At 41.9% G+C, this 25,401-nt stretch overlaps 1 protein-coding gene across 1 annotated transcript in view; it reads right to left on the bottom strand.

The window, feature by feature from the left end:
- Positions 1-14,169: 14,169 nt before the first annotated feature.
- erf (Ets2 repressor factor) overlaps positions 14,170-25,401 on the bottom strand; it is a 42,641-nt gene continuing 31,409 nt past the window's right edge. Inside the window, exons 3-5 of the mRNA XM_065470375.1 lie at positions 20,257-20,369; positions 16,610-17,514; positions 14,170-16,371 (exon numbers count right to left, since the gene is read on the bottom strand). Coding sequence (XP_065326447.1) covers positions 15,745-16,371; positions 16,610-17,514; positions 20,257-20,369 — 1,645 coding nt within the window. The 3' untranslated portion in view covers positions 14,170-15,744. The remainder of the gene's footprint in view (positions 16,372-16,609; positions 17,515-20,256; positions 20,370-25,401) is intronic.

The following is a 25,401-nucleotide window of genomic DNA, read 5'->3' as shown; positions in this document are numbered from 1 at the left end:
ATCAGCTGCTTCCGTTTGTAAACCCGCTTGTTCCCATGATTACGCATCATAACTCATCTTAATTATTCATCTATGTATTACTTTTATGGATTAGTCATCTATTTGTTGTAATCGTCTATCCTTGCAGTTGTTTATTACACAAAATAAATGATATTATCACACTTCTGGCCACATAGCGCTGATATTCACTGTACATGCCCATATTAACCTTAACCAGAGGGTTTAAAAAAACAAACCAGTGTTTACAGACCATATCTGCTTCTGCTGTGGCCTGGTGGACAAAAAAATTGGTTAAGGGTTCCCCGAGCTTTCACGCCCCTCATGTTCTTCATGTGCCCACCATTAGAAGCATGCCTATGGAAAAAGTGCACTGACACACAGAGCAGTGCGCTTTATAGGTGTTATCGTGCACTTTTCCAGCCAGGTGTTTTCCTTTTCCCATTCCTCCCTGTACTTTTGCAGCCTTTTTTTTTTCTTTCTCTGAGGGGAACAAACATTGCTGCTCTAATGCTGGGCTCACACTGTGCGATGTTTTTGGTGATCTGCCCGATTTTGGCCTTCATCGTGCATCCTGCAGTATACGTGGGGTAACGAGAAGCGATTAACACCTCACGCCCAGCTCCCCATCATCAATCGTCGTGAGGGTGTCACCGCAGCCGATCACACTGCGCACGCACAAACACGTAAACGTCGGTGAAAAAGACGGAGCAGCACGGCTGTGCAGCGTGTGATCTGGACACAAGCGATGGAGGCACAACTTGTAGAACTTTGTAAAGCTCATCCGAGCCTTTTGGCATCACAAAATTATCACGACCACAACAACCGTGTAAATAGATTTACATTGCTGCTCAATCACAGCTGCCTGATCAATGTTTTTCATTAGCAATTTAGCAAACTTGATGGTGGTGTGTGTCTGTGTGAGTGAAAGACAGAGAGGGAGAGCGAGCGACAGATTTTCTGTTATAACCTTCATTTTATGAACGCACAGTTTGAGCACTCAGGTCGCATCAGAGCATCGTGACCTATGAACTTATAACCCCTGCGAGTCAATCGTGCAGTTTGAAAATCGCACAGTGTATGCCCAGCTTTAGGTGTACTGTCGTCCGAGACTTGCACCGCAGTGTCGGCGTTTGTTTCCCTGTTGGCCATGCTTCTTGTTGTGGTCATCTGTTGTCTTCCAGTATTTTCTCCGTAAGCGAGCTTTCCTCGACCAATGAGATAAGCGGTAATCTAAATTGTCATACTCGAATTATCATAAGTGTGCTGTCAGCTCATTGGTCACAAAGCAGGAGAGGGGCTGGGAATTATGTTTTCAAACAAAGCGTTAATTCCTTTAACAGTTATAGACTACTTTTGATTCTCACTGTATTACGGGACAAAGTGCGTCCCTTATTAGCTCAATACGGGACGTGTACTTTTGTCTCTAAATACGGGACGATTCCGTTTTTTAAGGGACGGTTGGCAACCCTAGTCAGAACATTATATATTATGTTCAGGTGGAAACTAGCGAGCTAACTTCTAACTCATTTAATTAAAAGAATTCTGTTTTCATGGATGCCTGGATGTTAAACTTAATTGTTGCACCTGGTAAAGCAGCAACGCTGATCATTTTTATTAAATATGAAAGAATTTCTACCGTTTTTAACTCTCAGTGATGCCGCAGTGTTCCTTTGACTTCAGGACCTGAAGCAGACGAAGGTTTGAACCCAGATTACTTCGCGAGGCTCCTGACTACGGTAGCCATAATGTTCTGACCATCCATCAAGCGGTGCAGCTTCGTAGCTTACCAAAGTCATATTAAAACAATTTTTGACAGATTTTTGAGCACCGTGTAACACATAAAATCAGTTCGAGGTCAATAAGCACAACCAGAAATCATACATAAGGCGCACCGGATTATATGGCGCACTATCAGTTTTTGAGAAAATTAAAGGATTTTGAGTGTGCCTTATGGTCTGAAAATTACAGAACAAATATCCTGTCACATTTGATCTCTGTGAGGTCAGAGGTCAAATTTACAAATTAATACCTTTTATCTGTGACCTACTCCTACAATAAGGTTTGCGTAATCAGAGTAAAACATCTGTGATATTTTAATACAATAGTTGCTACTAAAATCTTTGATCTTGAAAACAATGACAAACAAACAGGTTCAGTCTAAGTTGAAAATGTATACATTTGTGTGACAATGAAAACGTGCAAATAAAGCAGAAGGAGCTTTTGTGCGTTCACGCGCCAAGTGGATTGAGGAGGGGGAAAGAAATTCCTCATATTTTTTTAATTTAGAAAAGAGCAGACAGAAAATAAATTTTATATCTTCCCTGTTAATTGATGGCATTGAATGTGACGACCCTAAAATTTTGGAGAATGAAACTTATACATTATATTCCAATTTATACTCCTCACAGTTCTCCCAAGCAGATTGTGATGCCTTTTTTGATCAAATAGATAATCTGATCCCTAAAATTGATGACTCATTTAAGGAATTTTGTGAATCTGACTTTAGAATCGAAGAGTTAGATGCATCTGTTAAGAAAATGGCGATTAATAAATCCCCTGGTCCAGATGGGCTTCCAGTTAATTTCTTCCAATTTCTTTGGGAAGACTTAAGGGAAATTTTATTCAAAGCTATACTGGCCAGTATTGAAAAGGGAGAATTGATGCCTAGCATGAAACAAGGATTAATTACATTAATTCCTAAACCAACCAAAGATAAACGACAATTGGATAACTTAAGGCCCATAACTTTATTAAATACAGATTATAAAATTTTCTCTAGCTCAATTGCAACAAGGCTTAAACAAGGGGTTTCAAGTATAATTAGTGAGACACAATCAGGGTTTTTGAAGGACAGGAACATTCATAATAATATCAGATTGGTTTTAGACTTACTGGACTACAATGATCTAATTAGTGATGACAGTTTTATTCTTTTCTTGGACTTTTATAAAGCTTTCGATTCAGTAGAACATCCTTTTATTTTAGAAACACTAACTCGATTTGGATTTGGGGATAAATTTAGGAAGATAATAGATATACTGTATAATGATATAAATAGCTCTGTGTTGTTAGGCCATGGCACTGGTAAAAGATTTAGCGTTAAAAGAGGAATTAGGCAAGGGTGTGGAAGCTCTCCGCTGTTATTCATCATGGTTGTGGAGATGCTCGCAATTCTAATTAAAAACAGCAGCGTTGCCGGAATTGAGATAATGGACAATTTTTTAATAATTAGTCAACTTGCAGATGACACTACTCTTTTCTTAAAAAATGAACATCAGATTCCCCTGGTAAAACAAATAATCACTACATTCTCAAAAGCTTCAGGCTTAAAATTAAATTTAAACAAATGTGAACTATTGGCGTTAAAGGAGTGTCATTCACAATTACTGTACGATATAAAGGTGAAGAAGGAGGTAAAATATTTGGGCATCACAATTTCAAAAGATCACAAAGTCTTAGAAAAAGTAAATATTTCAGATAATGTTGACAAATGTAAGATAATCCTAAATAAGTGGTTACAAAGAGACATCACAATTTTTGGAAGAATATTATTAACCAAAATGGATAGTTTATCTTATATATCCAGCTTACTCTTTATCAATATCAAATAAAGTTATTAAAACAATTAATAGCTTGAATTTTAATTTTATTTGGAGGAATAAGTGCCATTATATATCTAAAGATGATTTGGTTAAACCATACATTGAAGGTGGTGGAAACGCAATTGACTTCGATATAATGAATGGTGTTTTGAAACTTAAATGGTTAAAATCCTTCCTAAATAATCCACACTCCATTTGGTTTTTTATACCAAGTAAGGTCTTTAACACATTGGGGGGTATCGATTTTCTCCTAAAGTGTGACTTTGAAATTACTAAGCTACCTGTTAAACTCTCTGAATTCCATAAACAGGTCCTTCTTTATTGGAAAATGTTATTTAAACATAATTTCACTCCACATAATAGCCCAATTTGGAACAATAGATATATACTAATGAACAGAAAATCTATTTTTATTCAAGATTGGTTATCCAAAGGTGTTTGGGCAATTGCCCATTTTGTAGATGAGGAAGGACATGTTCTAGAACATCAGGATTTTTGCCAAAAGTTTAATATCCAATGTTCTAAAAGTAAATTTAATCGGGTTATAAAATCCATTCCACTGTCACTTAAAAACATAGTTGTAAATGATATAATATATTCTGACATATCCCCCAAGTTAAGGCATTTATATATAGATGATATTCGATTTTGTGATGTTAAATGCAATAATAAGTTTCTAAGATCTTCATTAAGGAGTCTTTATTCTCCAAATTTACTTAGACGTAATTACATATTAAAAGATTTCCAAAGGGAAGAAATTGAAAAAATAAGAATTAATTATATCACCTTCCCTATACCTCCTAAAGGGAAAGAAGTCCAATTTAAAATTTTGAATAATATTTACCCGACAAATAGACTCCTTGGTGATAGATTCAAAATAGAAACTGGTAATTGTGTATTTTGTGAAACAGAAGAGGAGGATTTGGACCATCTATTCTTTTTGTGCAATTTTATGCAAATATTTTGGTTGGATTTTCATACCTGGCTTTATTCCAGTGGGATTCAAATTACCCCATTTACCTTAAATATGATAATGTTTGGAGTGTTTTTGAAAGAAAAGAAAGCTAATTATGGTGTTAATGTGTTATTAATTTTGTGCAAGCAATTTATACATAAATGTCGTTTTTTTAAGACCAAACCAACACTAGCTTGCTGGAAAAACGACTTAAAACTGTTGGTTAAATCTTTGACTTTAGTTAAAAAGAAAAAGGCTGCTTTTTTTGTTTCCTTTGTAGAAGATTTTGATTTAGTGAGTTAATAATCTGTTAAATTATGTGACCCCATCTTTATATTTTCTTTTTCCTATGTATGAAAGTTAATATGTAAGGAATGTTTATTCTTTGAATGTGTAATGTATGGTGCATTTTGTTTGTATGTTATCTTTACAAACAAAAAAACAACTTTCGTATGTGGTACTGAATCCGATACATATCCGATGTTTTAGAAAGCGACTGCTGTTTGAACGGTCAGGTCGCATTAAATCCGTCTCTTACGTCACTGACACGAGACAGACGCCGATTATCAGCGCCGGAGAAGACATCGTGAACGCTTCTTGGCCATCTAGTGTAGATGTCAGTGAAACTGTTGGGAAGACAACGTTGGAGAAACGTGAACGTTTTATTTGTACTGTATAATCTGCAGATTCTGACAGAAATCTGCAACTATCCTTTGAAGCACCGCTCCTCTCTAAAACAGCAATAATGATAATTATTAGGTTATCTACATTATTATGTAAATAACAACATAACTTAAAGCAAAAATTGTGAAACGTAAAGTCCGAAGTCTTTATATTAAGGGCCATCAGTAAAACAATATTGTTTGCTCTGGGTCTAAACAGAGCGCGTTGTGTGTGACGTCTTCTTTTGCGCATGCGGGCCGCTTTGAGCGTTCACACTGGAGAGCGTTTGCTGGCGCGTTTTATTTGTAGTGTGAACAAGCAGACAAAAAAATCGGATTTGATCAAAAAATCGGAATTGAGCAGTGTGAACCAAAATGAAGCTTATGCGTAAGTTCAATAAGGAAGATCTATAATCAGTCATCCGCCTGCTTTCCTGGGTGTTCAAGCTGCTAATCCAGCTGCTAATCTCAGTCCACGAGGGCCGGTGTCCCTGCAGGTTTTAGATGTGTCCTCGAACCAACACAGCTGATTAAATGGCTAAATTAGCTCCTCAACATGTCCTGGTAATGAACTAATCATGTGATTCAGGTGTGTTGACCCAAGGTGAGATCTAAAACCTGCAGGGACACCGGCCCTCGTGGACTGAGATTGCCCACCCCTGTGCTAATCTGTTCTCTTCATCACTTCCTCTTTCCCACGCTTGCAAACTCAATCATTACTCTACTCCACTTTTTCTTGCCCACTTTCTGTGAGCCAATCAGCCGCTATTCTGTCTACTGTAAATCTCACTGCTTTTCTATCATCCCCTCTTCATCTTCATTACCACCACCACCATCTAGACTCTGGGGTTCCCGTTTCTGAATTTGCTGTCACGGTTTAGTTGTTTTCATTTCCACTGACACATCAGCTCCTAAGACCATAATATTACTACCAAAGTACTACAAGGATCCAGAAAAAAAGGACAAAGAACGGAGGGATATAAAATATACCAAATGTTTCTTGAATTGTTAGCACAAGTGTATATCTATATTTATCTAGTCGGGTTTATATGCAATAGTGCTCACTTATTTTCTTTTATTTTATTACCTAACTGTATTTTTCATGTAAGTCATTGATATTAAATATTAATTTTATAGAGGGGTGGTGTGAGTAAGAGTTTGGTTTGAGATTTTTCAGTTAATATTTGGATATTTTTCTTGCAATATTGTTTTTGGATGAGAAAAGCAGAATAAAACGTGCAAATTAGCTTAATTTATAGTTTGTGATACTCCTTCCCTCTAATACAAAAATTTGATTTCTAACTCTGAGTGTAAGTGCATCATTTAATAACAAGTGTTTCTGCTCACATGCGTCTCACCCTGTTTTAAATGTAGGAGATCCAGAAGCTTCACTGTGGCCTGCTGGTGAAAGCGAATGCAGTCCCAGCAGGAGGCCAGCTACAATGCATGATAATTAGCCTTCTGTTGTGATCTGGTTTCTGTCTTGGACTCCCTGGACTGTGACCTCTGACCTCAGACTACAATTGCTCTCAGCTGGAGGCCAAACAGCCTGTCAGTCTGCCTCCTTTCAGTACTGCCCGCCCCCCGATGGGAGCAGCAGCCGAAGAGCACACCGAATACACTGCAGGGGAGACTGACTGAAACAAATGATGGAATGATTAACAGAAACAAGAAGAAAGAAGACTGTGAAACTGATATAAAGTAAGATGTGATGCGAGTACCTGCTGACAGAGCTGTGGTGCTGCAGTAACTGATGGGTGACACAGCTGCTGCTTAAATTACAGAAAGTCTGTGAGAAATATAACTGAGGGTCCTTTTTATGGAAAAAAGTGGTGAAATTTCATAGTTAGCACAGAGGCTCAGACTCCTCTGTTCACAATACCCACAGCACTGTAGCAGAGCATCACAACTGAGGTGACTGTGGTGTTTTCTCTCAAAGCTGCAAAAATGTTTGAGAAAAAAACCCTTTTTGTTATATTCATATCGCCACTGTTTCCTTTAAATTTTTATATTTTACTGTCTAAAAAATATATATTTTTAATATTATTCAGGGTCTACTTTAGTCAAAGCCAGTCTAGATGTTGTTTCCGGTCTTAACTAAGCAAAGCCAACAGGCTGTTGTCCACCTAAAGGCAAATCTCACTGAGTTAACCCACCGACCAACATCTGGGAAGCAGATGATAAACAAAAGAAAAAACCTCATCTGAATTGCTGTAAATTACACAGTTCAGGGAAACACAAAATTACAAAGCCTGTAAACTAAAGACATTTTTTTTATTCCAGTTCCTTCCACAGTGGGACTTTCCGTGAGTGCCAGTTTCCAAAATGATCATCCCAGCCTTAAATGTGTGTTTATGTTTGTATGTAAACAATCTTCAGGGAAACATTTAATTATAAAGCCATTCAGGTTTCATCTTCATCCCGTCCAATTCTGCTGGGAACTCCATAAACCATAAATCAAAGCTGCAGTTCTGACTTCAGACAGCAGGGGGAGCCAGAGTTTTACTAAAGAAACCAGGAGTGAAACACTGGGAGAGGCAGTTTTAATTGTTGGAAAGTGGTAGCTACACAAACAGGTGAGAGAAAACAGCTCTTTAGGCTATATGTTTCTTTTAGTGACTGTATACTTAAACATAATGACGCTTTATTTGAGTCCAAATGTGAGTCATGGTGGAAAACCTTTGGGTTAAAACCCAGAAAAGTGGAAACACTGAACATTTCACATCACTTTTATATACCTGTTTTTTTAGATCTACTTCATATTTATATTTTGTCTTACAATCAATTAAAAAATAGCAATAAAACTACATTCTTTCTTGTCTGGATGCTTTTTCATTCATTATTCTTCTTTATCAAATTGGAAACTGTCAAACTAGGGGCTACTTTTAATATTATTGATTATTTTGATCATCTTTTAGTAATTTAAGTCTCTTTTTTCAAAAGTCAGAATAGAATGTACTAGTCTTTGCCTCTTTAGTGTCAGGTCTGAGTCTTTTAGCCTCAATTATGGTAAATCCAATATATATGGTTTTACAGGTAAACATTTTTTTATGGGACTCGAATAATATTATTTTCTAACTTTGCACTGGACAAAGAAATACTCAGCCTTAGCTTTGGCATTTTATTCAAAAAACTGCGCTGTTATCAACATCTTTCTGTTTGAATCTCAAGAACTAAAGCCTGAAAGTGATCTGAAAGTAAGAAAGTGAATTCTTTTACTTGAACCCACACTGCTGCCGCAGAGCAAAGTGCACCCAAAATTTGTGAGGTGGCACAAACGTTACTCTGATTCAAATCACGAGACGGCGCAGCAGAAAGATAAGCCCACACCGGGCTATGAGAGAGATTTGCCAGTCGGGTGAGTAATTAGAACTTCCATGTCGGCAGAAGTGAAAACATGAGGTGGGCGGATCACCGAGGTGTCATTTGGGACACGATTAGCATCATAATTATTAAAACTCTCAGGGCAGTCATGACTAATGCTGGCCATGTGCACTGCTGCTGCACTCATACTGAAATTTAATGGAAAAAACATAAATGAAAAGCAATAAACAGGATGTTTGACTCATTCCTGTCATTGCACTAACGCCCTGGTTTCACCAGAATCCTAATTTAACATCTTGTCTTTGTTTTAAAGACCTTTCTGCACCTGAACTCATAAAAACACTGGTTTTAATCAGTGTTGCAGGCCTACAGCGAACAGAAGTGGGAATGTTTATCCATGGATGGCTTTCTTTCATAAAATGTGCAGAGACTTAGACGAGTACAAAGCACTTAACTTGCTGTTGACATCGGTTGAGTCACGAAGCGTTCAGAGGCTGCAGGTTGCTGAAAACAAAACGATCTGACTCAGTAATAGTTTGGCACACGTCAGCGAGTGAGTAAAAGCTGGCAAGCGGCTTCAAATTCTCCTCTTTTAACAGCCAATCAGGATGTCGCTAATGCTTATATTCGTTATCTGTTCATTAGTTATCTAGAAAATGTTAAAAGACCTGACTGTGAAGACGAATCAGACATTTTCTGTTATTCCAGCCGCTACATGTTCAAGTTTAACATCTGTTCAGAGCAGCAGAGAAACATTTGCAGACCAGGTTTGAGCCCAGCAGAAACCTCCAGGGATGAAAAACAAAGCCCACGTGAAGCGCCTGACTGCAGTTCCTTTAATGGCCACCTGAGGCTCGTTACAAAAGTGAGTCAATCCAGGTAAACAGCAGAAGTAAACATGCTTAGAGCTGACACAAGGGGAGGACTTGTTCTCTTTGAATAGTTTCTCCCTCTGTAACATTTGCACAGTTTGATTTTTTTTAACTTGAACATTAGCAGCGAAATAACTAAGTGAAGCCTCTACTGAATTGGGATGCTGAAGCCTTTCAGACCATTTTAAATGGATTATTAGGGCCGATGTCCTGCAGGTTTTAGACGTGTTCTTGATCCAACACAGCTGATTTAAAAGGCTAAATTACTTCCTCAGCATATCTTAAAATTCCTGGTAATGAACTGATCATTTGATTCAGGTGTGTTGACCCAGGGTGACATTTAAAATCTGCAGGACACCGGCCCTTGAGTTCCCCACCCCTGGCCTAAATGATTCTGATAACGCTTGGGAGAAAGTACTGATGTGTTTGGAGAATGTGAAAGTGCTGAGTATGACCCAAAGAACACCATACCCACAGTCAAGCAAAGAGGTGGAAGCATTACAGTTTGGCTTTATGTTTTTTGTTAAGAGCACAAAACGAATTCACTGCATTCACTGCATGTACTGTAAAATCTTCAACGAGAACCTCCTTCCCTCAGCAGGAACACTGAAGATGGGCTTGTGTTTGGATCTTCCAGCATGACTGTCACCCAAAGCATACCACCAAGGCAACAAAGGAGTGGCTGAAGAAGAAGCATATTAAGGTCATGGAGTGTCCTAGCCAGTCTCCAGATCTCAATAGCATAGATAATCTTTATAAGGAACTGAATCAAAGACATGTGCCCCTGAGAGGTGTTATAAGTTCTGTATCTGTACAATGTAAACTTTATCATCAGATAGTGAGCACGAGGCTTACCATCTGATGATGAAATTGTGGATGACTGGGTGCTAGCCATCTTATTTTATGACTGAAGATGGTACGCTACGAAGCACAAAGTACACAAACGTTCAGTTGGACTTTAACACCAGATGAGTTTATGTGCCACTGCAGCATGTCGCTTTTCTCAGCCCTCCCTGAGCCTAGCTGTGCTGAAGGTTCCTTCCTGTTAAAAGGGTGTTCTTCCTTCCCACTGTTGCAAAGTGCTTGCTCAGTGTTTTTTTTTTTTTTTTTTTTAAAATACAGTATAAAATGCCTTACTAGTGATGATTAATGATTACTAGTCTGTAGTGGCTGCAGCTGTCAAGAGTACAATCACTGCTTTACCCCAACCTTAAAAAAGGGGGGGGGGAATCATAAACATTTGGACTCTACTACAGTAGCTTTGCATGATTCACAGTTTAAAATGATGCTTATTTGGACAACAGTGCAGCCCCTCTGACAAAAGCATGCACTGTCAGGCCACCCACCCATTGGCTGCCCCTTACCAAAATAGGGTTTTTGGATATACTTTACATGAGCATCTACTACTGTAAATGTGTCTTTTTTTTTTTTACAGAAAATAGTAGATAATGGTACAACAAACCAGGTATCTAGGTATATTTTACTCATCTACAGTCAAAATATCTATAAAAAAACCTCGATGTCTTCCTGAATTCAAACTCCAGCTAACATCAAAGTCCGTAAACAAACTCCCCATTCTGTTTTCAGTGGCAGAAACATGAAATAAAGACAGAAACTGACCTTTTTTTTAATGAACCCTGATTATTATTTAATTACAAATGAAGATGAACAGATAGCAGTGAAACAGAAGTACATGTGGATCCTCCATGACATTAAAAAAGAAGTCTCTGTCCGTCCCCTGGAGTGAGCGCTCACCGCTGAGGTGGACATGAGAGGAGCGACAGAGACCCAAGTGAAAACACAGGGGGACACGTTGCAAATAATAAAATGGTTAAACAGTACAATGCTCTTTGTTTTCTTACAGAGTCCTCCAAAAAATGGGAAAAAATATATATACACATCATAAAATGAAAATGACTGTTTCTGACCCCCTCACTGTAGAGCTCGTGGGGGGTGTTAATGTGACCCCGCTCCTGTCCACGGTAACATGGTTATAAAATCAGCGTAATTAAAACAAAAATAATAAAAAATAAAGAAGACTGCACTGAAGCCGACTAGTTACGGAAAGAGCGCAAACTCACAGAAAACCAGGAATTAATGGAGAAGAGGCCGGGTCGTGGCGAGAGGATACAATGCAATTTAAAAAAATTATCAATGTTAATAAGATAATAATTACAAGAGTAACAGTAATACGTCTGAAATAATACAGAAGAAAAATGGTAAGAACAGCACTGATGAGGCTGAGGAGTGAAAATGTGAAGCTGGTGGGAAACGGTTATTCTGTTGTCAGGTAAGGCAGCACAGGTGTAACAGTTCGGGTGTTTTTATTTTCCTCTACCAGACTCGTGTTAACTGCTACATCTGTCCTTGAAGTTCCTTCTTTTCTGTCACTTTTTTTTTTACAATCGCCACTGAGAAGTAATGACTAAAGGTGCGAGGTTGTAAAATGAGGACAACTGATGTCAGCGAGGCGACTGAGCAGGTCATACGGGAAAAGGTACGTGTGCACAGGTGGCGTTATTTCTTCATTTCTTTTGGTGCTCACAGCATCTATTTTCTGTCCTGTGGAGCTTACTGTGTAGGTTTTTCCCATCACTGTGACCTCTCTCTCTAACCAATCAAATTTAAGGAGGAGTGGGATTTAAGAGAGCAACACTGCTCGAGATAAGTGCCCTGAAAATGAGGCCACAGGTGTTTCTGGTGCCAAAGGTGGTGTCATTTGGGACACCAGGATGAGGCTGCTTTAAACAAATCAGGGGTGCCCGGTGCAATGTGACACCTGTGAGAGCAAATCAAGCTCCAGGCGATCCTGCTAGGCTTTACGTAATGAATGGAGAAAGCCGGAGGTGCTCTGTCTTTAGGTAAATGTATGCATTTATTATATGAGCAGATATGCAGACTCTACGCTGTCAGGGTCCTTCATCAGAGCTGGTGGGATTTTTGCTCATCAACTTCAAAAGCAACTTTACATGAAGACAAAGCACTTCCTCAGTGGTTTCCTCTTGAGTTTTCTTGCAGTGCATGATGTCTGCTATCTGCCTCACTGAAAATATTCTCATAGACACATTTGCCTGGACTATTATTTAATAATTGAATTTTTCACGTGAAGCACCATATTTGTTTTAGGCAGAGGACCATTGACACACAGCATCCAATCAGGTGGAGCTTGGTGTTCTATCTAGGGGAGAGGGTGTCCAAACACCCCTGTGGACACGTACCACGAGACTTTCTCATGCCTGATGAAGACAGCTGATGATTGGTTTAGGACATGGATTTGAGACTGGAGCTGGTTGGACAAACAGGACTAAAACCTGCACCAAGACTCTCTGCAGACTGGGCTAAAAAGCTGTGTGTGTGTGTGTGTAAACTGCTTAACCATAGAAACCACACACACACACAGACAAGAATGAGCGAGTCAGATTATGGGAAGTCCCTCTCTCTCTCTCCACTCTGCCCTGAGGTTTTCTGATGCAGTTTCCTCGCTGCGTGTGATTGGCTGCAGTTTCTATGGCTGTGCCAAAAGACTGCGGAGGCGTCTGATGTCAGGTGTGATGTCATGTTTCCCTTTATTGTAGCCACAGTAAAGCCTCGCTAACCATCTACTGTGTGTGTGCTCGTGTAGAAGCTCTGTGTGTGTGTAGGCTTCAGATCAGCACAAACACACAAAGCTTCGAATCCACAGTCAAAGTCCAGTCCTATCACAGCTGTGGCCCTGCTGACCTCATGTGGCGACATGAAGCTGAATACCTGTGCCGCCCAATCAGAAAGCGCCCTGAACACACGAGCCCGTTCCCCGCTCCCTGTTTTGCGACCTTCACCTCTTTTAAGTTAATTTTTAAGTTTGAGACAGGCGGAGATCGAGCAAACGGGAGAACACCCCCCCCCTAAATTTGCCTTTCTTGTGACCGACTGTGTTGCGGTGGTTAAACTCCACCCAGCTGCCACTCCACAGGCATTAAAACAAACACACCAGATAACAGGGTGATAATGACTTAACCCAGGTCAGGTTAAATCAGCAGTTCTCAAACTGTGGAACACGAAGTGGAACTAAAACGAACAAATGTGATGCCTGAAAGTTTGATAAGGAAAAAAAAAAAGTGTGAGGTGTGAACTTTGAAGTTCGAGAACCACCGGGTTAAAAGTTCACTCCTTTCTCCTAGTCACACCCTCCGTCCCCTGAATACACAATAACTGCTTCCCCCACGTTTTTTTGAACAATATAAATATAAAACTCTGATACCAGTGGCCTTTTGTCGCTGCAGCTCAACGGTCAAAGAGAAGGCAAGGGTGAGAAGGCAAAGGCTGAATTATACTGGTAATAATATGCCCATTAGAGTATATACACACATCTTTACCATTAAAAATAGTAGGATTCTCCTGATTTGTATCAAATGACCATATTGAAATATAATATTTGAATTCAATATATATTTGAATAAAATATATATGTGTAGATTTACTTATTCTGTATCTTTTACAAAAGCAGAAGGCATGGTGGTACTCTGTGAGTGTGTGAGATAAAACATTAAGCCGGGGGTAGGTCAATAAAACTCGAAAAGAAAAAAAAAAGGCACAATCTACCTGTTGTTGTTTAAAACGGGCACATTTCTGTTTAAAACTCTGAATAAAACGACATAAAAAACAAGCTGTTATAGCAACATCTCAGTGAAGGTTTGCCTGAGTTAACCTTGATGCTCGACATTCATTTCATGGTTCCCGTTCTTGTTCGCCCACCCACCCCCCCGTTAGACAAATCGCTGCTTCTCAAAAACAAAAACAAAACATCACGTGAACAGATTATATCCAAAATACAGAAAGCCCTCAGATCACTGCAAAAATGCCCTAAAATACTGTCCACGTCCTCAAGAGGCACAAACGTCCTAAAAACAAATCAGGGGAATGCAGACGAGAGTTTTTAAATCAGACGCCCCAAACCTCCAAAAACCCCTCGGTGATTGTGCGAAGTCACGCAGGGACATAAAAAGCAGAGAAACCCTCTGTATCCTCGAGGTTAGTGCACCAGCTTTGGGTCCACAAACACACACACTTGTTTCTGTGGGAGTGTGTGTAATTACAGCCTTGCTAGTGGATGCTTCCTCATTTCCGCAACAACCGAAGAGAAAATTGGAGAGAAATATCCGCCGCTCTCTTCCCAGACCCGGTGCTTTTTGCTGTACAACGCCGAATTTATTTGCAAACAATCTTGTGCGACGGGTCAGGAAAACCGTCCTCTCCTTTTCAGCTTCGTTCATCTCTTGTCTGTACAGCGAACGAGCCGAGGACGAGGAGGCCCCTCAGTCCCGTGGTGTCCCCGCTGATTGCTGAGCTCTTTCTAATCACCTCAAGTCCATAACATCCTTCGGAGCGAGGTCGGCTCTTTTTTAGCTCGCAGCTCTCCGTCCTGTAAACGACTGCAAGGTGACGGGTGCAGACAGAGAGGCACTTCTATAATCTCTATCAGGGCGGTTAAAAGTCTTTTTTTTCTTCCTTTTTTAAAGTCAGGAACTGTCTGTTATGGTGAGTACAAAGGAGAGAGGGGAATTCTACTTTCTTACAACCCGGATCTTTGCACCCTTGTATTTTGTCTCAGAGTTCCAGAAGAAGGACCCATTAATCCCATCAAAGACGTAATCTGGGCACAGATGCGATGTGGGGGGAACCATGGCAGACCTTACTGGCACTGTGAGGGCGTGGAGGGATGGATGAGGCAGTGTGCAAATGGATATTAAAGAGCAGACGCCCTCTCTGCAGAGCTCTAATGTTAAAAGAAATAGAAGTGGGCAAAAATCCATGGACAATCTAAGTTTGGTTATCTCTTAGTGTTCGAGTCACAGGAGAGACGGCGTCCACCGCATCTGGTGAGATGCGAGGCGTCTCGCCTTACTGTACTTTAGAGGCAACACAAGCTTTTACATACATCATAATGCCGAGCAGCTACCTGCTGACAGTACTGACCGCCAAAAGACGTGACGATGCGAAAACGGAAACAAAGCCGCCAAATTTTTCCTCTCTATTTGAACATGTTGGTGTTTCATATGAAGGAAAATATTTTGTTCTGCAATTTAAGAAGTTTACGGGAAAAAGAGACCAATGACTCCTTGAATTATTGCACAAAAACACACATTCCTGCATATGATACACACGCATGTTCACATAGAAGCTGAAGAACTAAATCAAAGCGCATTGAACCTTTCAGCGTTTGTCTCCATTTTAGCATCAAACGAACTTTTGCGTCAAATCAAAACCTGCTACGTTTACTACTGCTGGCGAGGACCGACGAGACTATCCGAGGTCTTGTCTCCAAGTCAGATCCTGTACACGCATGAAGCTCAGCAGCCGGAGTTTTCCAGAGACAGCTGCGCTGTGGCCCTCTGCAGCTCCGAGCTCGCTCTGCGCTGGGTGGGAGGCGGCGGCAGCATTAGCCCCAAAATAACCCCCTCTCCTCGTCCTCCTCCGTTCTCCACCTCGCTTCCTCTTCTCTCCGCCTCCTCCTCGCCTTCAGCCCGCACTTTCTTGTCCTCTGCCTCGTCCCTCTCTCCGTCCGCCTCCATCTTCTGGTCTTTGCTCCAGCGGCGCTTGAAGCGAAGTTTCAGCGGGATGCAGCGCGTGCCTCCGGGGCTGATGGGAGATGCTTGGCTCCCCGGCTCGCTCTTCAGACTGATCAGAGGGAAGGCCAGGCCACCACCCCCACCGATAGGAGGCGTGGCGGGGGTCTTGAAGACCTCATCGTCAGGGTCATCGTCGGGGTTATTGTTCTGAGGAAGAGGAGCAGAGGGGCTGCTGCTGTTTCCGTTAGCCTGGTGATGGTTGTTTAGCTGATGGTGATTGTTGTGGCCAGCTGTCGGTGTGAAGATATCGCCTTCATCGTCCTTATCGTTATGATTCATTTCATCTTCCTCGCTGATGTCGGTCACCTCCACATCTTCTTCTGACTCGATGTCTGAAATGGGCTCCACCTGGAGAGAAAGAATTTTTTAAATATATTTCTGATGACACATTAAAGAGTTTTTTGAGCTAAATGACATAAAACTGTAATGTGACCCAGTTGAAGAGGATATTTCAGAGAAGTTCAGATATTTGTAACTTTTGTGGATTTGCCGGGCTGAAATTTCTGGACACAAAGTTGCACCTTCAGTCTTACGAGATGTGATGTAAACTCAGTTTTGGCTCATGCATGTGTGCTTAGAGACTCACCTTGATATTAGGCGGCCCTCTGCTCAGCAGAGAATTGGTCATCTGACCGGACCCTGTAAACGAGGAGGACTGGCTGGAAGAGGAGGAGGAAGAAGCGGCCAGTGAGCTTCCCGCTTCCCTCTGCTTGCGTCCGAGCGGAGGTGGCTGCAGCTTGAACTTGAATGGTGATGGATGCTGGTGTCCTTCCTCTCCGCCTCCGGGCTGCTGACTGAGGGAATGAGAGAGCGGCATGGGTGGGCCGTGGAGGTGATGTGCAGCAGCCGGTTTCTCGGGGGTGGGGCGGTGGGGCTGCGGGATGACAATATTGGGATAGTGGAGGAATGCTCGGGGGCTGAGGTGGTAGTTGTAGACGGACTGAGTGTGAGCCTGTAGGTAGTGCTTCATGTCCTCCGGGTTGAAGGAGAAGTGGGAGCCCAGCATGGGGGACGACATGGAGGGGGACGGGGTGTAAGGGAGGTGAGGGGTGGGGGTCATAGACAGGGCTGGGGAGAGAGTTGGGGCCAGCAGACCTCCAGAGCCGGGTAGGGGTGAGATGGGGAATGGGGACAGAGGCTCTGGGTGGACTCTGGGAGCAGGTCTGGGGAGCCCAGGATTTGGGGCTCCACCGTAGACCCTGAACAGAGACTCGTGAGGCATGCGGGGGGGAAGGAGACTCCTGAAAGCTCTCTCAGGACCCCCAACCCTGTCCTCTGCACCCACAGCCTCCTCCAGCTCAGAGTTGGTGGAGGTGCCGTCGCTGCAGTCGCTCACGGAGCCCCGGGCCATGCGGCGGCCCACGCTGCTGAACATTCCCGGGCTGCGCAGCTCCTCTGTGGATGAGAGGACTTCGGATGGTGTGGAGGGGGGAAAACGGAAGTGGGTGCCTCCGGACGGCACGGGCGGAGCGCTCTGGGGAACTCCTCGGCCTGTGAGGAAGGACAGCAAAAATCAAACAGATGTCACCAATTTTTACATATAAATCCTTTCATATGTGAACTGGATTAAAAATAAGAGTGAATGCCAGAATAAGATCTTAGCAGGTGTGCTATAGAAGCAGGAGCCTGGCCATGTTCGAGCTTTCATGTAAATAATGTGATTTTAAAATTTCACTGGAAGCTGGTGAAGGGAGAACAGGAGTAATATGAAAGCACTGTGGACTATCTGAAGATAGGCCCAGGGAGGACTGGGAAAAGTAAGTTACCTCAGTCTAGCTCGTAAAACACTGGCTGAAACATCGAGCTGACTTATTTTAGATTTTTACATTTCTAAAATTTCCACAAACTAACCTCTGAACCTGAAGAGAATGGGAAAAGTCACTAATGACAGGAGGTTTTATTTTAACCAGAGGGTCACAGGCGCACACACACACAAAAACAGCGGGTTACACTAAGCCACAAGTTCCCTTCTCCTTCGCTCCCCCTCCTCCTCTCCCTCTCCTCGCCAGGGAGACTGTGGCACTGCAATAAATTCTTGGCATCCGAGCACGTGCCAGAATTAAATATTGGAAAAGTTGCTCTTACTGCCATCACAAACATGGGTTGGGCTCTTCTGTTTTTTTTTTTTTTTCCAGAGCTGCTGAGTGAGGTTTCTGAGCACACATCTGCCATGTGTGTCAGCGATGACGAGCGCAGAGAGAAAAACTGCATGCGTGCATGTATGTTCGCCGCGTCTGTGCTCACCAATCGATCCAGATTGACGTGGGCGTGCGTGTAACCATCGCATGAAACCATCATATCACAACATGTCAGTGTGTGGGCCACATCACACGGAGGCTATAATTAAAGTTTCGTGCTGCACTTATGTCACCCAGGATCTAACGCTCCATATGGGCTGTGTTTACACTGGGTGGCCGGGACCAGAACGAGAGTCGGCTTCGAGACCGGGGCGAAGCTGGGACGTGGCACACTCAGGCGTGCGCGCACGAATTTTACACGATGTACGTTTAACTAGGATGGCATCCAGCTCAGACTAAAAGAAAAAAAATTAAATTAAATTGAGTGAACGTCATCTGTAACCAAGGCAGGGTGGATTAGTACGTTCGAGTCTTTACCTACAATATTTGTCTTTGGCGAGTAAATTAGTGAGGCCCCCCACCGCACAGACTGGAAACTTTCTCAGACAATAATATTTGAATGTCTGTTATATACACTCTTTTGGGCTTTGTTGGCTTTAAAAGCATTCTTTCTCCGATTTCAAACCAAAGTCAGGGCAATGAAAAGAAAAAGATTTAGATTTGCAGTAGAATATAATCTTCTGTTCATGGCAAACGCGTTGCCGGTATCTTTGCTGAGAAATAAGAGAAAAATTGACACCTATAAACTGTTTTGTATAAAAAAAAAAAACTATGCGAGTCATATTTTGCAGTAGTTCACAGCTGTCAGAAGGTGAGCCAACAAGCCACGTTTATTTAAATCACAGACACTTGAAAACTATTTTTAATAACACTCTTAAACATGCCCCATGTTGAGCTCGAGCCCTTTATCTTTATATGCCGCTAAATAAATGGAAATTATCTCTGTTTTCAGTATTCTGAGCACCCAAAATCCTGCTTAAGGGCCCGGAGTATAAATCGAGAGATAAAATCCAGATAACTACGGCCACGTGAGCTAACCAAGCTCAGAAGAGATGAGCTGAGCATCCATGAGTCTATGAGAAGAGCAGACATTCACCGACACCTGCTGAACCTCTCAAGGTTGTCGCCAAATTAACCAACAGGTAAGGATAACATCCTACTACATAAACAAGGTGCAGAGACTGCAACACGAGGTGGTGTCAGTGAAGTGTTAGAAGGGGCGCTGGGACAGCCTGTGAGCTCCAAAATGTGCTGGATGCAGGAACTGTAGCAGGTCTCAGCACCACATTCGCAAGCTCTACAACAGGTGATGAACTCGGCTAGTCGCTGATTGCTGTAAACCTGTCAGCGCGGAGGCTCGGTGGTTAGCACCGTTACCTGACAGGAACAGGGCTCAAACACCGCCTCCCCGGGAGCTGCAGTTTCTTTTGCCACGTCAAAAACACGTTAATGCCCAACTGCTCCTCCAAAACTTAAGAATTTCTCCTCCTGCCATCAAGTAAAGTTCATTTATTGGAAATTCCTGCTGCAGCAGCTGAGAAAGCATGTGTACAAGAAAAGAGCACATGTGGGGATGCTCAGCTAGGATATTAACATGGTAATAATTAATCTGATCGATTATGGTAATTTAATGAATTATTTAACAGGATTATCAGCTTAAACTATCAAAACATGTTTTTTAAACAGATGAGAATTTTTAACTTTAAGTAGAAATCAAAAAAAAGAAAGAAAAGAAAACAAGGGGAAAAAATGAGGTGGAGTTGGTGGGGAAAGAGGCCATCAGGTAGGGATTTATTCCCAGACTAGCGGGTGTTTTAAGACTAAAGTTCACCTCGTAAAGTGTCTCCAACCTCCCACAGCCCCCACCTTGACTGAAAATCACTTTTCTTTGGCGCTAATGAAAGACGTTTTGGCCTTCCACCAAAATAAAAAAGTTTTTCAAAGCTCGCTTTACTCAAAACGTAAAATGCTTTTTTTCTTATCAGATGCAAAAAAATAACATCAGTTAAGCACGGTAACAGACTCATTACATGTGGACCTGCTGAGCAAGGAACAACCCTGTGGTTGAATTAAAAGTGATGTGATGTGAACGTACCAGAGCCCATGTCGATGAAGGGGTAATTGACCAGCACTAGCTTGTTGAAGTTGAACTTGTAGGTGAATCTCTTCCCTTTGGTCTTGTGTAGGATCCTCTTGTTGTAGTAGTATCTGAAGAGAGAATGACAAAAAACAATGTTATGTCCCAGAACGCTAACATATCTTAAGTAACATGTAGTAAAACTTTGATAGTGGCCGCTTTTGTTGTAGTCTCGCATTTAAAGGAGTGTGAAAGCACGGATAAGCACATCGCTGAGCTGCCACAGAACGATAAGACACCAGTGATAACTCACTCGTTAGCCAACATGTTTGCCTGTAAATCAGAAACATTAAGTCTGCAGGCCCCTTTGTGGATATTAAAACCAAATCAAAGCTCTGTCTTCTAGAAGTTGTGCATAGCAGTGTAAAATGGGTGGAAAGATGTTTAGAGTCATTACAAGATTTTCAGCTCTTAAAATAAGGAAAAAACACAACAACAAAACTAGAGGAACATAAAACACGAACAGAAGCTGCATTCAACCTCAGGGTCACAAACAGGCTTTCAACTTACCAAGACCTTCATGTTTAATGTTGATTTTCATGCTTAATGTTACAGAATTGGTGTTTTTGGCCATGTTAAATCAAACCGACAAACAATAAGCCCAAAGTGTGGCTGTTCAGAGCGCTCCCTGCGTCGTAGCTTTACATTGCTCAGTGTACAGCAGACAATTAAACAAGCTGTTCGCAGTTAAATTCCAGCTCTCTCTGGGATTACTTAAGGAAGTGAGACAGCCGTTCAGACTCCGTCTTACCCAGGCGGCTCCATTAGTAAGGCTGTATTAGTCATCATCAATACACACAGCGATGCAGAGGAGTGAATAGCGAGCTCTGAAAGACGATAAAATGGCTCCCTGTGACTCACCGATAGCCTCGGGAACAAACTACATTCATATTTCTTTACAAAAAACTTGGGCATCAGTGTCTCTCATTCAGCTGTGACCGGCCACTTCAATGTGAGAAGTCTAAGAAGCTGTTCATCATTATCGGCAGCATCATGTGCAGATGAGCTCAGTGGTTACATATTAAGAGAGAAATATGGATTTCTGTGAATACAGAGCTAAAAATAAGCCTCTTAGTGTTAATAAATTGTATTGAGCTGCTCTCCGGCGTCGGAGGTGGCTGAATATAAAACGCTACGAGTATTTTGCTTGTGTAACTGCCTCTAATGCGGCCATTGATCCATATATAACCATTCACATAAAAGGATCAATAGTTTATTTGTGGACAAATAACATGTATACATAACCCAAGAGCCAAACACGTGCAGTTGAAACAGCCGTAATACGGTGCAACGATGTAACCGCAAAGTGAAATATTCCTCCAATCAATGAGTCATGCTGCAAGTGACAGAAAACCAATAATCATGGATGTAATATTAGTGGTAATAATGAAGCTGCTCCTGTGTGAGCATTAGTCAGTGGAGTCTGGAACAAGTGAGAACAACCGTGAGTGAAACAGGAGCTCACCAAGCCCCTCAGCGACTCAATGAGTGGAGGGCCTCTTCTGACAGCCGACTGCTACGCACGCCCACGCAGATGTAACGCAGACACACACACAGCACTACAGGCAGATATACAACAGGCACAAAGGCTCAAACATACGACGCAGGCAGAAAACAGGCAAGCCAACAACAAAAACTACTGACATGCACAGCAAACTAGAGGGAAAACAGAAAAAGGTGAAAAACAAGGGACACCACCTTTCAACTCTCAGGTTTTATGTATCAGGACATCTTTAAAAATCGAAAATTAATGTGTGACACATCATTTTAGGTTTCCTAAATCCCCTTGGGTTTGTGTAAGGATAAAAATCTATAGAGAAATCATGTGAATTAGGGAGCAGCTGAAAGTAGCTTTTTCTGTCAGTTTACTTTAACGGCGCTGCCAAACGACGGCTCATTTCCACGCAGCTTTACTGTCCTTGATGCATCAGAGTAACATAACAATAAAAGGTGTTAAGAAGAAATACTTTAGGTAGTACTTTGGGTGCACACGCCTCCGGTTGAAATTTCAAATATCACACACCTCAGATGTTGCAGGCCTAATGTGTATTAACACGGCTCAAAAAAATGGCCTCTCAGGGTGTGACTAGGCAATGAATCAATATTACCTTTCTTCTACTCATTGTTGGCCATTTAATAAATCAAAATACGTATTAAAGCTCTGTAAACTAAACCTTGCGTTAAGAAAAACAAAGATTTTGGTGGACGCCTAAATCTTTTGTGTAAAGCAAGCCTTCAGCCTCACAGCAATAAAGTTTTTTTATTTCCTTCCTCCTTCTGTAAAGTAGCCGATTTGAAATATGAAGTCTTGCACAATCAAATGGCATGTACTGCTATTTGCTTCGACACTTGAGAACTATGTAGAGGTGAAAAATTAACAGGAGCGTGCAGGCAAAACCCAGTGCAAACAAAAAAGGTGGAAAAACTCATAACAAATCAGTATACACACACACACAGCATTGAATGGCAGGATCTGTGTGTGGGTCTTAATAATATCAGGCCTATGTGTGCTGTGAAAGCTGGTGGACATAATGTTCGCTGACATGATAAATGGAAGGCACTTTGAACAAATCGGGGAAAAGGGCAGGCACATATGTGTGAAAGAAACACGCATACACAATCTCAAACAGCACCGAGTCAATATGGGGCAGCCAGTCTCACATCGTGGGGTCCTGGTTCTCTCGAGGCCTCGTGGTCTTTGAACTTCCTTCAAACAAACTAGAAAGGACTTTGGGCCGTACAGACCTGACTTCTGTGCAGCGAACGCACATGCAGATATGAAGGAGCCCAAAAACACATACGCTCGATAACACGCACCGTATGAAGAAACGTTCATGTGTGTACCGGCGCGTGTTTGCTTCAAAAGGCAGCGAGAAGCATCAATCAAAGATGAAGAGGACTTTCTTCTGACGACGTCAGAATTAATTAACAGCTCGTTGTTAAAAAGGTTTAGAAAACCACAGAAAAGGCATTCACAGCAGAGCCTGGCTCCAGCTGCTCCTTGATGTGAAACACTGAGAGCAGGGAGAAAGTAACTGCTGAGATATCAAACTGACTGTTAATATACTGTTAATTCTCTGTGGCTTAGTTCCTTCATGGGGATAAGAGCCCTGTAATGCCCACACTCACATTTGGTCTCTTTTTGTGTATTAGCAACAAGTTTAATAAGTTTCAGTTCACAGAGGAGATCAAAGGGGCTCCCAGTTTATCACCCAGTGGTTTCAGACTGAACTTAAAGGACAATGCTGCCAAATATTTCCTGATGTGTTGTCACTTCAGATGGTTTTTCCCCTATGCTCAAAATAGGTCTTTGCAGGGGGTAACAGCACACATGGGCACCATTGGCCTGCACAGAGTTAAGGCAATGAGTCTGTGCTGCTTTAGTTAGCAGTTGTTAGTGCATTCTGTTATTTTGGGCCATTTGGTAAACAGAAATGTGTTTTATGGGTAAATGAAGCCAAACTTTAAAGAATATACAGGTCCTAATTACAGTTTGGTGACTTGACTTTGGTGCAACCACGCGTACCAAAAACTGCTAGCACTGATTGTCTTTTAAACATGTTAAGCTTGAAATGCTCCTACAGTGGGGATTAAAATCCGAGCCTTTATGATATACAATGACTTCTTAGTGACGGATTTGTTGTGTATTTGGCTGCAAGTGGTTGAATCGCTCTTAATTTCAAAGCTCAGTGGTAGCCAACTAGTTAGTCCCAGCCTCTCTCATTATGTCTTCCCTAATGCCTGGCTCAATGGCCTTATCATTGAATCTTTAGAGAGGATCCTGTCTTCAAGTTGGGGTTACCAACTCTTCAGGACAGTGCAATAACAAGAGCTATCAGAAGGTGGAAAGCTGCTATATGTGGTGCTACGCCGAGCTAGCGGAGGCTGCAGAGCAGTGTAAGGACTGCTGCTGCTGACTGCAGCCCAGGACGGTGCCTTTGGACTTCAACTACAGTACAAGAGACTCAGTGTAGCGCATGCACAGTCTGTGAGATTGCACCTCTGGCAGGTTTGTCTTTGTAGAGCTTCACATTACATGTGGACATTTCAGAAGCGTAACATTTTGTCTGCTCTAAGTCTTTTATTTTGAAAACTGACCGGACACCCTGCCGTTCCTGGGTGTGACTTCCTGCACTGATATGCTCTGTTCAGCTTGATGAAGCTTTTTTTTTTCGGACACTATTGAGCAACATGCAGACGATTGCTTCTTCTGAAATGCAAGCATTATCCGGCGTAGGTGCAATTAGCTACCCCGGAGCTCGAAAGAATCGATGCTGTGCTTGTTGTTTGTCTCGCTTAATGCATTCGACAAAAAAGTAGTCAGCAAAAAAAAAAAAAAAAAAAGATTAGGGGATTGTGGCGGATGTGTGTACGCGCACATGTGGGCACACAGGTGCAAGCCACCCTACCCATACAACCTCAAATGGAAGCTAAAATGAGTCAGAAACACCGACTTCTGTTGCACTGTTTATCTTTATTGTTGGATATACTAACAGCCAACCAATGCTGCAAAATAAATACTTGATTCTAATTTGAAAATCATCATCGTCACTTTCTGATCAACAAACTGGTGTTGATATCTGAATTCAAGCTTGGAAAGCATCGCTTTAAATATGCAAGCATATGAGGTTATGTTGGAAAAAATAAAGTTTAAGCAACAAACAACACAGATGGGCTGGAGGAGGGCTGACATATAACAAGGTGTTAAGTGTTTGTGTGTGTTTGTAGGAACGCGCGTGTGTGTATGTGTGGTGACGAGGCAGCATAACTAGTCATCACCATAGCAAACTATATCCCACACCAACCTACAACACAGGAGGCGACACCAGTGACTGGATGTGTGTGTGTTCACAAGAACAGACTGGAAGCTAAATAAAAATTTGCAGCATCCCACATGTGCTCTGCAGAGGGTGAAGGTGTATGTTTCTAAATCGGCTGACACCCTGGAGTTTCAGCATGCCGCGCAGATGCACAAATCACGACTACACACCAGTTGTTTTTTTTCCCTTTTCTCCCACCTCGCAAACTGTTGTAAATCAAACAAAATCAACATCAAAGTTACGAAAAAGGCAGAAAAATAGAAAAAGTGCTCAAACTAAGTAA

Source organism: Pelmatolapia mariae, linkage group LG22 (assembly GCF_036321145.2).
Source record: "Pelmatolapia mariae isolate MD_Pm_ZW linkage group LG22, Pm_UMD_F_2, whole genome shotgun sequence".
NCBI classification, from domain to species: domain Eukaryota; kingdom Metazoa; phylum Chordata; class Actinopteri; order Cichliformes; family Cichlidae; genus Pelmatolapia; species Pelmatolapia mariae.
Note: the sequence above shows the minus strand (reverse complement) of the source record. Positions and strands in the feature narration are given on the sequence as shown.